Raw genomic sequence first — 18,180 nt, forward strand, 5'->3', positions numbered from 1 at the left:
CATGTAGGAAATGAATCGCGCACACAGCCGATTCTAACAAGAGTATGCAAATGCCATGATGTGATCGCACAAACCTTTGCCGATCCGAACACCAAGATTAACATCAGAGCAAATTCAAGAGTCTTTTTAGAGGGGGTTGGGGCCCAGCCCGACCACCGTCTTACCACCCTGCTCTAGGATCATCAAGATAATGCCGAGCAGGCCTGGAACTTCAAGGTAGGCCTCCGGAACAGGAGCTCAGGAAATTGCTGCTGCTCTGCACCGGGACCTCTGAATAGTGAGTATGTGGAGCTGGGCTGGCTCCCTTATGTAGAGTCTGGCCCAGCCTGGAGACCACACCCAGTCATGCTGGAGAGAAAACTTCTAGAAGGTCCTAGAAAGGGACCACACCCTAACACACTCAAAAAGTCTGCAGCAATACCTTGCAATTGAACAGTTATTGCAAACATCATTAATAGTGTTTTTCAAGGTTAAAGTCTGCAATGCAAAAGGTTAACAAACTGCATATAAACACAATGCATGAATTATGCTCTTGCATAAAGGCTGGGTTTTTGCATTTTCGTCACCCGCAGAGCACGCACTGTCCTGATGTTGACACAAACATGGTAAAACTGGTATACACATTTAGTTTACTTATAAGTCGCTAGTAAAAGGTAACACTTGTACCCAGAGGGCCTGTACGTTCAATGCTCCCAGTGGGCTGCAACACTCATTTTAGCATCCACTAAAGTAGAACTGTAAAACATGTCTCATGTATGCCCCTGCAGCCTATCGTGCAGTTTTAAACTGCCATTTTGATTTGGCAAAATAAACCTTTTTAAAGGTCTGAACCTTTTTTTCATATGTACCAGTCACCCATAAGGTAGACCCAAAATGTCCATAGGGCAGGGTGCATGCTATTTAAAATTAAGGAAAAACTCTCAAAGTCGTTTTTTACTGTAGCAAAGTTAATTCTCCCATTGACTAACACTGGGTTACCTATTACACTTACTAAGTGATAACCAGCTTGGAAGTAGATGGAGAAATATTTCTACCACTGACTTGAATTTTAATTTAAAATCCCATTTAATGGTAAAGTCAAATTTTAGAACACTAGTTTGAAAATGCAGCTTTGAGGAAGTTGGACATTTTCTGCCTAAACTAAATGTGCCTTTTTGCCAGGGTTCAGGGTCATGTGACTGTTAATGACTCTTCTCTGGTATAAGATGTATTGATTTCAGACGGGGGTGAAAGGGCCTTGGGTGTGGGAGGGCAGTTCCCCTCATGTGCAGAATGGACTGAGGGGTAGTACTCAGCCCTTGCTGAGCTTCAAAGGGTAGCCTGAGGGCTGGGCCCACCCCTTCCTGATTTCTGAAGCTGCCTGCACTGTCACTGGCAAATGCAGCCCACGCCTGGGCCTGTCTGTCCTTTGTAACCCTAGACAGGCTGGAGCAATACCCAGGGAAAGAGGAAGAACTATCCAGAATCAATTTATGGCTATATAAGGAGAGGGACAACCATACACAGACTGGATCCAGGATAAAAATGGCACCATCAGAACTGGAAATCAGAACACTCCTAGACCTGTGAAGATTCAGAAGAAGGACTGCCCGCCTGCCTGAAGAAGAAAGACTGTGCCTGCTTGCCTTGAACCCAGAAGTAACTCCAATGGTTAGTTGCCTGACTTTTTGTTTGTGCTACTGGAAAACAAGCTTGCTGAGGCCTTCCCTGCAACTGCCCAGGTGACCAGCACCAACTGAACTTAGGATGCCACTGCTGCTGGCCTCTTTTGGAGTGAGGCCTGACCCTGAAGAGGTGCCACCCTAAGTCCTGGACCCTTAGCTGGTGTCAGAGTGTACCCCTCAAACCTGGAATCTGCAAGATCTGTGCTTCAGGTGAGAGTACAGAGATTCTCTGGTTTTTGGGTTAGCTACAGCCTCCCACATCTCCTGCCAACGTGAAGATCAGATACTGACCTGCTCTTCATGTCAGCAATGACACCTGAGTCTCCCTCCAACGCAAAGCTGCACCGGTTTCCTGCTCTTGGTTCTCACAATGATTTCCTTGCAGCCCCCACTCATGCAAAGCTCTGGCTGAGGCTCCTTGCATGGATTTAGACTGAATGAGAAGATAAACTGTCCATTGAGACAGACCAGGTACCTGTACTAGACATGCGCTCCATGGCAGTCAGCCTGAACTTTTGACTCAGATCAGGTCTAGCGCACCCAGATGACCACTATTGGCGCATTGTGCTTTTTGTTGCTTTTTTCACCTGAAACTTTGAAAATTCACAACTCTGGTTCTACTTATTGGATTTTTGTCATTTTAGTGGCATTTTATTTATTGAAATGTACTCTATTGTTCTAATATGGCTTAAGGTTTTTTGTGTTATGTTTTGACTTTATTGATGCTTGAGTGCTGCATAAATTCTTCACACAGTGCCTTAAAGTTAATCTTGACAGCTTTTGTGCCAAACTACCAGAGGGTTAAGTATAGGTTTATTTAAAGACGTTTGTGATTCACCATGCCAAGGACTGTGGTTATTGTTGAGTGGGGCGCTCATCTTTCTCAACTAATAACCCAGTTTCTTACAATGTATCTATCATTTTCAACAAAATGTAGAGAAAGAATCCAAGGATGAATTCTCACACCTTCCTGGTAAATTCTCACTACATTCATTTTCATCAATATTACTTGTGCAATGTGCTTACAACTCAACACATCCATTAAATGTTCCTTAAACGAACTTAAACCACATTGTAAAGAAAAACAAAATCACCACAAATCCAGAAACCAAGAATCCAGTCATTCATCGAGTTGTTGGTTGATTTGGTGTTAGAGGTGAAATTTACCTTGCTTATTATATACAAAGACACTGTTTATCTTGGTAGATTACACATGTTTTGCTCTTTGTTGTTTATGCCTATTCTAATGTATGTTAGGGTTTGGCTGCTAAAGGTTATTTAATGTTGAGGGAGTGTCCATCAGAAAATAGTCCTTGCTTTGCATATAAGGCTGTATCAGGCCAATGTGAATAACAGTTGTTATCATTACCAATTTACACCCGTGGTTTTCAAATACTCTGAACCAGTTTTCTCTAGTAAATTTGTGTCGTTTTGTATGCAGTACCAAAACATTGCTAGGTTGTGATTTATAGATTCTTTTTCTTATTAAGGTGCCTATTAGAGGACTATATCATTCATTTTAGTCATAATTTGGGCAATGCTGACACGCGGTTCCCATCAAACTATTTATAAGGTCATTATCCCTAATTCATTGCTGCTGTAATTGATATAAAATATAGCCAACACATATAGCACACTTTATAGTTTCAAGGGACTGCAATGCTAATGGAGCACATTGCCCTACTTACGAAACATTGTACAGCACAACCTCGTTACGCTTTTCTTAGCCTGTTACGCAATGATACAAGAATCCTTAAATAAGGATGCCTTCGGTGGTTTGTGAAAGGCGCTACATCGGGAGATAAAGTTGCTACAAATGTGTCTTTATCTTCCACTCTCAGTTATTGACGATGTGTTGAGGCTGCACAATGTTTGTTAATTACTTTTTCGACAGTATCGTCTCCTTAATTAGCATTAAGCAATTGTAAGTCAGCCAGTGTCGTCCTATGCCTACAGGAGCACTCTCAGGTTCATCAAACATGTGCATCACATACAGTGCACCAGAGAATCACAGTATAACGTCCCCTAATGTGAGCTTCTAATTGAAATGCTGCGTGCCCTGCTATTTATGTCATGGAAGGAAAAGGTTGAATAGCCCGAGTGATTACTATCTCATAATGAGTGTACTTTATCACATTTGACAGCATCGTGGATGGGGAGTTTTGAATTGGTCTAATACCTAGGAAACTCCTAAGCATCTCTATTGTTTTCATTTCATATTTCACCTTTCCCTCAGTTTTTGTATGGACTGACGTTAAGGGGTACGCGTTACTTTGGTTACCACATTTTAGATAGCCAGTGGCATCCTTAGAAGAATTTGGGTAATTAACAATATATGAGACATCATGAAAACCAGAATAGAGGGTACATGCTTAAATACACGTACATATGCGTTCATAGATGCAAGCACTAAGGTCTTTCCTTTCTTATGTTCACCCACAATTTTGTCTCAGATACAATCGAATAAGCCGTTGGTCAAGGGTCTTATACATTTTTTGTCATTACTAGGGAAAACTATGGTCCAGATTTAAGAGGGCCTAGCGCCATTCCAACGCCACATTAATGTCATTTCTTTTACACTAATGAGGCGTTGAAAGGCCAAAAGCACTGTGCCATATTTTCTAAATGGCGCAATGCTTGCATTGCACCACTTTGTAACCCTTTGTGCCACATTATGCCTGGGCCAGGCAAAATGTATGCAAGAGGACTTTCCGCCACTAGGGGGTCTAACAAATGGCACAAAGAAATCTAAGAGATTTCTTAGCGTTATTTTTATCGGTATTTTTAACATCTGCTAAGAGCAGGCATTAAGGGGAGGCTCCCATTGTTTTCAATGGACCTCTGGGTGCTTTTCAGGATTAGTGTCAACATTTGACGCTAATCCTGCAAGGCGCTGGACTAGCGTTAAAAATTATAATGCTAGTACCCGTATTTTAATATGGTGCGCGCATTGTGGCATTAGAGGGCGTTAAGGGGTACAAGAAAAGTGCTGCTGCACTAGGTGTAGCACCAGTTTTCATAAATCTGACCCTATGTCTGTTCTCAGATGAAAACCTTTCTTTACTTCACTTTATTTTATACATTCTAATTGTTTTTGTCATTAATTCCAGCTGCCTGAATTTTGTATACCTACAGGGGTGGGAAGTCTGTGGAAATGACCTCACCCCCAACATGCTGTCACATCATTCCCAGTGTAGTTCCTGCCAACAAGAAACTGATACTTTGATATGTAGGTGGGTTTCATTTGGGGGGTGTTATATATCAAAAACCACTTTATTATAAATCAGCTTTAGCTACACAAGGCCACCCTTTACTAGCCATATCTATGGTGTGAATGCATAACATGTTTCTTCAAAAGTTAACAGTGTCTTGGGAAACTCGGTCTCCTCCAGTAAAATTACTCTACAAAGTAATTATTATCTCTGACTTAGTGGCTGCCAGTGGTTTGTGGAACTAGTGCCAAACACCCAATGTTGACTCCCGAATTTAGGGCCACATGTACAAAGCATTTTTCTAGTCGCAAATGGACCGATTGGCAGAATCGGCTCGTTTGTGACTAGAAAAATGCTTTTTGGGATGTACAAGGTGCAAACTGCGATTCAGTAACTTGTGACCGAATCGCAATTTGGGTTTTGCGATTCGGTATTAGGAAGGGATGTGTTCAGGACGTCCGTTCCTAATAACAAATCTAAATGGTATGTATGATTGTTTTGTAACCGTGAATGCGGTTCCAAAACAATCACAGTTAGCACCAATTTCAAATTGGTGCTAATCCATTCGCAAAGGGAAAAAAACATTTCTTTATTTAAAAGCAATCACATACATGGTGGTCTGCTGACACCTGCAGACCACCATCCCTGTGATTTTTGCGATTCCCGGTGGGTCGTAAATTGCGACCTACTTCATTAATATTAATGAGGCAGGTCTATTTGCGACCAACTGGGAATCGCAAAAGAAACTCAAAGTAGTTTCTTACATTTGGCATTGCGATTCCCTAATTGCGATTTGCATGGAATCGCAATTGGGGAATTGTAGTTCCAAATATTTGTACATGTGGCCCTTAATTCTCACAATCACATCTGAAGCTGTGAGAGGTCAGAACTCTATACATTGTGCTTACCTTACTCTATATTTTAAGAAAGAGCGGGGACAATATTTGCTTCTACTAATAAGGACACACAATAAGTTATTTTTTGACCCATGCCTCCCTGTAGATTTAGTACCATGGCTAGCTAGGAAAGATAGGCTGATTCTAGGGCCACTGGAGTATCAGCTTTGTTGTGTTCTGCAGTATGTTGTGAAATATGTATTCTTAACCTGGAAGTGCTTAGTGAATGAAAGCTCCTTTACAGAGGAGTGTGGCAGGGTGGGGAGATGGCTGGTCTTCAAAGATGGCAGACAATGGATTGAGAAAGGCTGCGCTCCCTACCTATAAAATAAGGCCATCCACATAGGGGTGGCAAGGATTCGGACCAAGGCAGTCTGTAATACCTTTGGTGCACCCTATGAGGCCTGACTTGAGAGACTAGCTGTGTGGTAGGGCTGGAGGATGGTGCAGCTCTGTGCATACACTGCAGCTGGCATAGAAGACCTCAATGCTGGGCATCACCATGAGGTGGGCTTGGTGCAGCTGAGGTCTTACAGAATGAGCAGAGCAATGGATGATGAGTGCTGGGCCCCTACCACTGAGGCAGTCTGGCAAGCAATTTGGTGATCTGACACCAAAATTTTGTTGGACTAGTGTGGGTGAGGACCGGGCAGGCTGGATTTCTGGGCCAAAGAAATGCTGATGAGGCTGATGGGGACTGTTAAGAGATGTGTGTGCCACTGTGGATGCCTGATGGATATGAAGTGTGAGAGAAAGGCATGCCACAATAGGACCCCACAGGTCCTGGACACCTTCTGTGTCTTGTTGGTTACCTGGGGTCATGTTAACTGGATGATCACCCCTTACAATGTGACAAATGTAGCTTAGCAGAAGTGTCATGTTTCAGAAACATCTGGCCCCCCCAGGACTTGAGGTCCCAGTTGTGCATTGCCAGGGACCGGGGGGGGGGCATTTTGACATATCGTTGCTGGTCCTATAGCGGATAGGACCCACACAAAGTTGTCCCAGGCATTTCTCTATCCATGAATCTCTGCGTCTCTGAGCAGACTTAACCTCTACTTCAGTAAGAACTCCAATTCACCAGGACAGCGAACAGAACCTTGTGTCTTCACCTCTAAAACAGGTGGAAAATTCTAGAGGGAGTAGTTTGTGTGTCTAATTTTTTCTCCCTCCCACCACCACCACAAATTTACATGTCCACAGTTCTTTCCATTCTGGTATATTCATGTTGTCCACCAACTTCTAGTTCATCAAGAAGGGGATATCACAGGTCATTTGCTGTTCTATGGGTCACTCTCAGTAATCCTGGGTTATAAATCAAGGAATATATGGAGTCTGACTCAAGGCTACTGCTGCTTAGTGTATATCAACAGTTCCCAATATTTTAGAACCACAGCCCATTTTTTAGAATGACAATCATTTGTGATCCATTTAGCTTTAATGGACATGAGGCAGGTGATTTTTGAAATGTAATTCAAGCTTCGTGCATTAGTGCACTGTCATTTACAGAGAGCACATTTTCCATTGTGGCCATTAAATCTGCCTTGATTTGTTTTGATCCTATTAAAATCTTTATTTCCATTACACTTTAGAATTACAAAAAATGGGATTCATTTTTGCTTTCCTTACTGCTGAATTTGTACAATTCTTTTGTAGGGGTGAGAGCTCGAGTTTCACTGTGCCAAAATCGGCAAAGATAACAAAAAACTCTGCAAGATTTCATGGAGTTCCACGAACAAGCAGAGTACAGCAGTTCCAGTCTTTAGCCCTCTCTCATCTGCCGAGCGTTGTTTCACCCTGCCCTCAACCCACACATTCCTTTCATCTTCTCATAGAGGACATTCTTCTTCTCTTGGCCTTCAGACAGCTACTCTATTCATTGGTCCAGTTCTTTACCAAACACCTTCTTGTTCATGGCGGGCAACGGGCAACGGGCAGCGTGCAGCTCTGGTGCAGATACCTCAGTGAGATTGGAGGAGGAGCAAGAAATAGTACTCCCCATCAACACAACTAACCTAAGTAATATAGACATAAACGATAGACTATAATGTCTCTCCAATGAGCTGTACATATGCAAACAGTACGTTTGATGTTGTTTTGCATATCAAGCCTCAGTCCGAGTACTGTTTCATCGAATGCAGGAAGTATGCAGTTTCCTCTGTTTGCCTTTCTATGATGGCTCTTTTTTGTCATTAGGGCTGGTGTGCAAAACAGCTGGTGGACATGACCATGCTTTGTGTGCTCTGCTTGCAAGGGTACTGGTAAAATGAGCGCACCTTCAGGGAGCAGGTGGGGGCACTGCACAAGGTGATGCAGGGCTGGGCTGAGTTGATCAGTGTCAGCACTCTGGGTATCTGACAATGGTGAGATTGTAACTCACTGGCAACTTTATATTTTGATACCACTTGTCGCAACTTTGAGAACTGATGAGGGAGATATACAAAGAAACGGGGGTATACATTTTCCTGTTAACCTACATTCAAATGGGGTAGAGCTTAAGGTGAAGCATTCGAAAATATGATGCCTCATTTGACCTTTGAAAATACAGACAAGGAAACCAAGGCTCACAACTGGAGACAAGGCAAATCTTTTTCACACACCACCTCCCTTGCATCACACATGAATTCGAATGTCTGAGTAGTGATGTGCATGCTTGATTTTTTATTTTATAACCAAAACTGAAAGAACTGACAGTTTTTGGAGTGCTTTTGAACATCATCAGTCGTGCTGTGTGGTTCACGGAACCTAACAATCAAATAGCAGGCATTTAAAAAAATTAAAAAATCAGACACAACTATTGTATTTATTGTTCTTTTAATATTTCCAAGATTCCATACTCATGAATTTAGTGTAGAAGGATTTGGACTGGTGTTAGTTGCTGTGTGGTGTATCTACTAATAATTCATGCACAGTTTGCATTCAGATACCTCTATTTTAAAGTGCCAAACTTGCAATCATGTGAAATTGTGCACATGCTGATTGGTGCACGCCGCGCTGACACTGATGTGAGAGGATGCACATTGAGTCTGCATGTTCCAAGACAGTTAGGATGAGGCATTCAAGCTGTGCAGGAACAAAGTAGCCAGAGATGAGTCACCTCCTTCAAAGGGAAAGATCTCCATTGCCTTCCCCACCGCTCATCTGCTCAGCATTTAAGCAGTGGTTTGCAGTGAAAGAAAAGGCAGCCACAGGGATGAGCGTATACTGGTAAACTCAGCTTTGCTGGTGGTAGGTGGAGTTGTGGAGTTTTTGCTGAACATCACGGTCCAAGCGGAACATGGAGTGCAAAAACTCTGTGAACTTCACCGGTGGAGCGGAGTTCACCTCCAACTCCTAGTATTTACATTTTGGTGTGTGTTACATACAAATGACATCTTACAGCTATTCCTTTTAGACGCCTGTACCCCGGCAAGATTGTCACATAATTCACTTTATTTTCTTTCTCTGCAAAGTGAGAGTAGTTTGCAAACACCAATCCTCATGTTAAAAAAGGAGCAAGTTGTCAGAAGACGTAGCCTGACATCTGACCTCTGTCTTTGAAGCATAGCAAATGTGAAAAGATAAGCATAGAATTAAAAGGCATCTTTATTTATTGCTTGAACTTTCACAACCCACTGAAAATGTGCTCATGACTGACCCACAGTTTGGGAAACTCTGATGTAGAAGCCTCCATAACCATCACACTCTCCCTAACTATATGGCTCCACCTTAAGATTGTGGAAAGGTCCCCTTTGTCTTTAATGTTTCCGAGACAGCAGGTGAGTTGTGTGCCTTTCTTCTCTCCCTGCTGTGTATACATACTGTCTGTAAAACACTTCTTCTTGAAAAACTGTACTTGTTCACTGGATATGACCTTCTGAAGTTTTGCTAGCAACAGAAGCATATAGTGAACTCCCAGCTCACCTACGTGTGTTTTTACCTCCAGAAACAATGAGCACTTGAAATGTAATACCATGGAGTAGTCTGGTAAAGTGAAAATATTGCTCTTGTTCACTCTTATTTGTCCTTTTTTAGGGGCTCTCTGAAGAAAAACACCCTGATACCAGTAAAGAACCATCAATGATTTTGGGGGGAAGCATCTGGTGGGTGGCATGTAAACACCCAGAGAGCTGTCTCCAGTGCAAAGAATTGTGATAATCAATTGGGTGACACTTCCATCTTCAGCTACAGTTCCAGATGACAATTGTCCTCTCCTGACCCCGTCCAGGAGCCCACTACTGAAAATATATTGTGCCAGAACTTCCATTTCTAGTCCCCTACTCCACATTCAAGGAATGTCACTGTTTCAGTGAGTTTCAGAACTAGTTTTTTAGCGTGCCAGTATTTGATTGTAACTCAGACTTACCTCCTCTGCTTGTCAAAGAGCTTCCTTTGGTCTTCTCTTAATAGCCCTTTGTCCACCACTACTGCATCTGTTTTTGCTTCCAGTTCTTCTCTGGTGGTGGTGACTGCCAGAACCTTCTCATGACCTGTTGTGCCATCTCAAGTCTGGTTGGGCATGTCTAATGGTGCCGTCCTTATTGGAGTGGAGTATCATGGTTTGTGGAGGAAGTCTCAGAACGAGGACTGGCTGATGTCAGTCAATCACTGTTAGGTTACCAGTGTTTTCCTGAGTGGCTCCATGCTTGCAGTGTAAAGTTGGTGTCTTTGCCTCCACTTACTCCTATGGGTATTCTCAGTATTTCTCACTTTTTCATTGTGCTGAAATGCAGTAGGTTTCCCTCGTTTGATCCCCCTCCTTTCCCAGTCTAGCAGGGGGTCTCACACATTAGTTTTTGCTATGTCACAGGACTCTATTCATGCCTTGTGGTGTTAACTGCTGACCTCTAGCTGGCAGAGTGGTGCATTGTTTGTGTGACCCCACTGCCCACGCTTTGTGGTTCATGTTTTGCTTGCTTCTCTAATCCTAAGCATTAGCCTCATTCGAAGGGGCACGTCTATTGCTTGTTCTATGTCTATGTTAAAGAGTTCTATGTCTCACTGACACCACTGCTGCTTCTTGGTGCTTTCAGCTGTAGCCAGACTGTCTGCGTGCCTCACCCTATTTTTTATGTAATTGGGTGCCACAGGCATGATCACTTATCTTTTTCTCTGGCTAAGCAGATGTGTGAGGGATGACTTCAACCTCACACCACCCCTCCCCACATCAGCCCCCAACATAGAAGCTAGGCTTAACAATTGTAAGCCCTACGACTAAGGATTTGCATCATAGTCGAAATTCAGCCGCCAGTGCTTGGGGTTCCCAAACCATCTTGATGCCACCCTACGCTTCAGTGGGCCGTGTACCTTTAGTGGCAATGTGCTCATAAAAGCAAGAAAAAGATTTTATCCATGTGGGAAAATAGTTTCCGTGTTAAATAAAAAGAAGTTTCTGAAATGGTTTGAAAATTCTGTTAATGTCAGAATTTCCCCAAATGTCAGAATTACCCCGGGATAAACGTCCGTAACAGGAGACGGCACAGTTGCCCAGAATGTAGGCGTAATGCTACGAGGACAAATTACTGACAGTTTATGTGGTCTCGGGATAAAGTACATTGTGGGAAATGTTGAGAATGTGGAGCTCTAAGACTTGCTACAATGAAGAACTACCATAATGGAGTGCCTTTACTGCAGACGTTGTATTGTGCCATTCAAAATAACCATAATTGATGGTGTCCCTATTAGATGCATAAAAGCATGTGTTATTAATTGATGTGCATTGCAATTCTGTGTTTAAACGTGAGAGTATTTTAAAGGACACTGTAACTGTTTTGTTAGATTTCGCGGTGCGGAATTTCCAGTTAATTAAACCTGCGAAAATACTATATAATAAATACAACACTTCCTATTCCTTTACATGTTTACTTTTTCCATATTTTTCAGGTTTATCTTTTTTTGGAGCGTATACTCTGCATCAGATTGAAGTCGTTTTTGTTTAGAAATTCTTTTTATCATTTGCCGTAATTTATTTTTCTGTGCAATTATGTAAATTGTTGGACTGATGGTTGGGAATGTGATCAATTTTGAATGACACCTAAATATTTCTTTGAATTACGCTGCAGTTTGTCAAAGAAAAGATAAGGACAAAGTACCAAGCCTTTACAATAATACTATGTAGATGCATGTTCTCCTTCCTGTGAGCGAGCTCAGGGTGCAAATTAGTAAAAGAAACAGACCAACGTGTATGCTTAACACTTTTTCGTGCTGAATTTCTTAATCTGTGTATTTGTTCTATAAATTCCTCACAGGTTCAGGTTCTCCGGAATGCAGGAGAAGAAGTCACGTTGACAGTATCCTTTCTGAAAAGAGCACCTGCTTTCCTCAAATTGCCGATTAATGAAGATTGTGCATGTAAGTACTGCTGATGAGCTGGGAGACAGAAAAGCACTCCATGAAAATACAAGCCCCAGATTTGCTGAGGCGCCGGCATGCGCTTCAAACATATCTTCACTGACAGTGATTGACACCTCTGTTTCCTAGTCAGCATTGTGGCCTGAATACTAACTTTATGAACATCAGCAGGTAATACATTAGCATGCACTGACTGGAACGGCAGAGAAGCCTTCTCGCCCTACAAATACTTGAAGATCCTTTTTGGTCCTTTGAACGACACAGACAACAGGGCAGATTGCGGGATTTTTCGAAGCAGTTGGCAAAGAGATCTGCAGTGCTTTGAAAGACTTTACATCATCAAAAAGTGAAGCCATTTCTGAAGTCAGAGTATAAACATAATTGGACCTAAATGGGTAGCCCCGTCTTATTAGGGATGTTTCCTCCTCAGAAACAAATCTGACCCTTTGTATAGCTTAGAGAAAGGCGTTAGTAATACTCCGGAAAAATTGTCCAGTTGTATATTTTTAAATTAAACTGAATAAGGTTACAGTTTCTACTGCTGCAAAATAGTGGAAATCGTTGGCAGTTGTCTAGAAGGCTGTTCTTCCATGTTTCACAGCGTTTTCACCAGCAAGATTAAACGAAAGTAAGTGAAAAGTCAAAGAATTAACTTCCTGGACAAGGGCAATGCCCCAAACATGTTAACGCAGCAAACAAATAATTGTTAATTCTTTGTTTATTGAAACACTGATGAAAACCTTGGGCCAGATATATGACCCGAGTTTTGCGACTCGCAACTTGCGAGTCATTTGCGAGTTGGAAATTGCGAGCCGCAAAACCTTATGTACAACAGTGTACTTTACACTGTTTGTGATTCGCAATGGGGTCGCAAATGACCTACCTCATGAATATTCATGAGGTAGGTCGCAATTTGTGACCCCATTGGAAATGACCGTCCTCACAGGGATGGTGGCCTGCTGTAGCCAGCAGACCACCATGTCTGTGACAGCTTTAAATAAAGCTGTGTTTTTTTTTTGTTTTTTTTTAAAAAGCAGCCAGTTTTCCTTAAAGGAAAATGAGATGCATTTAAAAAAAGAAAATGAAAAGTTTTCTTTTAATTTTTTCAGAGCAGGCAGTGGTGCGTGGCACAACTGCCTCGTCTGAAAAATATTTTTGCTGCCAGTCACAAAAGGTAAGGAGTCCCCTGGGGACCCCTTCCAATTTGTGAATGGGTTAGCACCAGTTTGAAACTGGTGCTAACTGAGGTTGTTTTGTGACCACATTCACGGTCACAAAACAATGCTACATCGCACTGCGACTCGCAAATAGGAAGCGAACGCCCCTTCCTAATTGCGACTCGCAAACCTATTTTGCAATTCGTTAAATAGATTACTGAATCGCAAAATAGGGTCTGTACATACCAAAATGTTTTTTTTCCTGTCGCAAACAGTCCGATTCTGTGAATCAGGCCATTTACGACAGGAAAAATGGTACGTACATGTGCCCCCTTATTCTTAGTCGAAACAGCAAACAAGCCAAAAAACCTCAAACTGTCACTGAGTCCTGGATAACATCTTTCACACCAAACGTCTGTGCTCATTTTTACTCGGTGTCTTCCTGTCTCTATGCATATCACTATCGTGCTTGTTTCCATTCTTCTTTTTGATAACTATGAATGTTTGGCATGTATCTAATTATGTTTGCTAAAAAAGAAAGAAAGAAAGAAAGAAAGAAAGAAAGAAAGAAAGAAAGAAAGAAAGAAAGAAAGAAAGAAAGAAAGAAAGAAGGAAAGAAAGAAAGAAAGAAAGACAAATATATTCCAGTGTATTTTCTTCAAGCCAATGTTAATACTATGGGTGTGTCTGGTTGAAAAAAACATGTGTAGAAAGTTTGTTGCTGCTGAGCTGTGAAAAGGTCGATTTGTTTATAGACCTCACTGGGTCTCATGTTGCTCAAGGAGACCTGCTTTAATGATGAGCACTAAGGCCTTTAAGGCAGTCTATCTCCACTGGAATTTCACAATTCAATTTATGGTCCAGTAGTGGAAGGAAAGAATGGTGGTGGCCTGGTTCTCATAATTGTTTTACTTCTCAACAGTGCCTTATTTGGTTTGGATCAAAGAAGGTGTTTTTAATGGCTGGACACAGATTTTCTCTGTGGTCCCATGTCTAGATGAAGATGGGACTTATACAATATAAAGCCTCCAAGAGGGTAGTCTTATGAGACATTAGTGTTTAGGGGTCAGATTTAGGATGCCTTTGCTTAGATAGTGAAAGACTGTGAAAATTCTGAGTAAGACCCAGGTGTTTGAGGTTCCACTCAGTCCTTAGGTCATCCGTCGAGTCAGTAGGTAACATGAGGATTTAAGATAGCTATGTTTTCCTCTATGTTTTCCTCTATGTCACTGTCATGATGAGCCCATCAATTTATCAGCAGGATCTTCTGTTTGCAGTCACTGAATCTTTGAAATCATGCAGCAAAATGTTCTCACCACTGGATTAGACCTCCTTGTCTGCAGATTGCTTTACTAACACTGAAAGGAGAAAGCTGGGATTAGAAAGAAGAGGGTATGTTTGTCTCATAGGAAAAGCAACTGGCTCACCATAGAATGGATTAAGAGTAGTAGATGACTTAATATGAAGTGATAACATTCTGTAAGTGAGAGTATTTAGGCATACTGTAGGATTTCTCTGAAAGAGGTATGTAGAATGATTGTTTACTATAGGCATATTGAAAAGGCTTATTTGCTTTCTTTATGACCGAATCGTACAATGTTCTCATCAGAATTTCAAAGTAATGATGGAACTAAGCAAGCCATAATTGGCATCAGGGGTGAGTGTTTGTAAACTAGGGACAGATGGTGGTCAATAATACCACTCTTACTTGATCTTTAAGATTCCTTTGAAAGTGTTACCTATTCCCTGCTGTTATACTATTTGGTGGTAGTCACTATGATCATACAGGTAGCTAAAAATGAGTGGATCTTTAAAGAAATACAGGACACAGATGATCCAGTATTGTCATCATTTTCTCATCTAGAAGTGCATTTACTGTGTCGTTCCACAAGGCTTTGTCCCATCAATGCCATCATTTAATTTTTACTTGAATTCTGGTGCTATGTTACTCAGGCAGTACACAAATGATACATTTCTGGTGGTGTGGGTAGGGACCAGAGTGAAAAAGAACATCTCTGCCTGGATGACATTTGAAAGCCTGTTGGTTTACAATGGTGCTAAGTGTGACGTCATGCCAGTTGAGAAGATGCAGTTTAATTCTTAAGTGTCCTGTTGCCCTCCTGATTTAATTATTCCAGTGAGAAATTAGTTTATTCTTTGAGGTAGATTTGTGTTCACCACAAATAATAAAGTTACTATCCTGTTTGGTCCATTCAAAGGTTTTAGTAATTGAACCTGGAGCTCAAACCCTGGTACCTACAGCACAGAGCAGACAGGGTTAAGTTAGAGAAGATGAGTAAACAATTTAGAAGTACCAAAACGTTTAAAAAGTCACAAACATTACATAATAAATATCCCACTCCAATTTATAAACAGAGATAAAAGATTATTAGGCAAACTGACAACAAAACATCAAAAATCCATGGAACTGGAGATACAAATGTTTAAGATCCAATGGAAAATAGTGTCAAAAAGCACAAAGCACCAATGGTAGTCAATGGTCACAGTAGACTGGGACCTAGGCACAATTTCAGGCTGACCACAATACAACGTGGTTCCGATACACCAAGTAGATTTGCCTGCCTAAGGCTGGAAGTAGAGAAGTTCAAAAAAGTCTGAAAAGGGACTTTGCTTTTCTTTTAAGGAAAAACTCTTCTCCACTGGAAACAATCCTGAAAATCAGTTTTACTCTATGAAACTCCTGGCCGGATATTGTTCTCAGTCGGTTCCATTAAAGCTCTTGGTAAAGGTTTTGAAGAAGTTTCTAAACTTCTTTTGGTGCCCAAACAACCACTGTAATACACTTCCAAGGCCTCCTGAACCTTATGGGGAGCACTTAGAGGCAGAGGGGAAGAGCAAAGTATGGTCCAGGTCTGGTTGCCACTGGTCAGCTGAGATTGTTAACAAGAATGCCCTCTTCAGTATGTTTCCACAGCCACCCTGGTTATCAGCCTTATAGTTTTGGAGATCTTTCTGTCCTTGAATTTCAAGTGAATGGGAATCCAACCTGCTCAGGTACTTCTCACAGGTCACAGATGCCAATTGTGGCAGGCTCAGTCTATCTGGCATCCTTTCACAAGTCCAAAAGTGTTTTGTGAAAGTCTTGGTAAGAGTTCAGCCTTGTAGAGTTCACCAACATGTGGGTGGACTACACCTTGAAACACTCTTAGTTCCTCTCTGACTAATTAAGTAAAGGCCCTGACCTACATATCTGCGTTTGCAATAATTCCCATTTGCTTTATTACAAACAGGCCCAAAATGGAATGTGTTGGGGCAGATCCAAGATAGAGAAGGTCTTCAGCCCCACTGAACTTGGGCTCCTAAGGTGGAGTGTATCATTGTAATCCTAGGATCGTCCCACATCTAACACTAAAATCCATTTTTAAGCAGGCACTGTCCTGACAACAAACTAAGGGTGGTCAATATATTCTGCTCCACCGGCGGAGTTGGGAGAATTTTGGCCAGTCCGCGTTACACATGTAGCACAGAGTTCTGGCAAAATTATGTGAACCCCCTCTTGGTGGAGTTTTTTCCCCCAACATGGTCTGTCACAGGTGGCCGGGACTGTTTGGGGTCAGAAAGCGCTGCTCGAGTACAAAATGTACTAGACAGTAGCAAAATCAACTTGAGAAGCAGCACCCTCTGGTGCTCCGTGTGGTGCCATTCGCACTGACATTTCAGTGTGGAACAAGCTCCTGTTGCTAAAAACCAGTGTGAGAAGGGCAATGTGCCTAATTCTGCCCTTTTGCAAGACTCTGCGGAATCTTGCAGAGTTTCATGTAACTCTGTGGATTTCATTTTAATTAACCAAAATAGTGTCTCTGGGGATTATTAGTTTGATATTTACCATTACATCCACCTTTCTTTGATCAGTGCATTTCAAGGAAGTCCAGAGATTCAAGTGGTATAGAATTTGTAAAAGGTACAGCGTGTATCATACCATACCAGTTAATTCTTTTGGATTATATTTACCTTCTGACATGCATGAAAGCTCTAGTTAGCTATGTAATAAGTTGCAGGTTTATTTTCAGTTCAATTGTATTAAATATTTTCACACTTTTACTGTCCACTAAATGAATGTCGTAGTTGGAGAGACTCAGGAGAGGTAAAGAATTGTTTAAAGATATTTGTAAATGGCAGCTGTGTAGGTGAATCAGCATGCCTTCTGGTGTTAAAGCCCATATGCTCGAGGACAAGTGCATATATGAAAGTACTGAAAGCTGTTGGAGCATGCCATGGACATCATGAGAGTTTGAGCAGTCAAATATTCTCATGATGCATTTGAGGGCTGAAGGTTTGGATACTTGATAGAGATTGTTACCAGTTTTCCCAATTTTTGGAGTGCCTTCTTATGCCTAGTGTTGAAAAATAGGTTTATTTCAGCTACGAGCTCAAATGAAGTGAAGCAAGAATACAAATTGAGGATAACTTTGCTTCAGCTGCAAAACAGAGTTTTCAATTGTTTAAAAGGATGTTTTTGTTTCACAGTGTTTTCAACCGCAGGATTCTATGAAAGTAATTGAAAAGTCAAACAATTAACTTCCAAGACCTACTCAATGCCCCAAACAACATGTTTGCCAGTAGCAAAGAGCAAGTCCCCAGGGATGAATAGGCTTTCTGCATTACCACTTCTTTCCACTCCTCCTTTGCTTGTGTGCCGTCTTTCATCATTCATGGTCCACACCTGTGTTTCTAGTACTGTGCTCTACCTTGAAAAGAATAACCACTGTGCTGAGGTTCTGTATGGACTGAAGGGAGCTCGATTGATTCACGAAGACTGACGTATATGACAGAGCTCATTGACCATTAGGGGCCTTCCAAATTCCTAAGTATATTTCTGATTTAAGGCACTGGTAGGTTGCCATAATGGAGGGAGCAAAGGAGAAGTGTGTACCTCATGTGGAAGTGCCTCCCTTTGACC

General features: G+C 41.7%; 1 protein-coding gene across 2 annotated transcripts in view; it reads left to right on the forward strand.

The window, feature by feature from the left end:
* Positions 1 to 18,180, forward strand: part of SNTG1 (syntrophin gamma 1) — a 3,232,656-nt gene that overhangs the window by 1,845,029 nt on the left and 1,369,447 nt on the right. For both annotated transcript variants that reach the window (XM_069218895.1, XM_069218893.1), the window contains one exon: positions 12,000 to 12,102. In XM_069218895.1, coding sequence (XP_069074996.1) covers positions 12,000 to 12,102 — 103 coding nt within the window. The remainder of the gene's footprint in view (positions 1 to 11,999; positions 12,103 to 18,180) is intronic.

Source organism: Pleurodeles waltl, chromosome 2_2 (genome assembly GCF_031143425.1).
Source record: "Pleurodeles waltl isolate 20211129_DDA chromosome 2_2, aPleWal1.hap1.20221129, whole genome shotgun sequence".
Taxonomy (NCBI): domain Eukaryota; kingdom Metazoa; phylum Chordata; class Amphibia; order Caudata; family Salamandridae; genus Pleurodeles; species Pleurodeles waltl.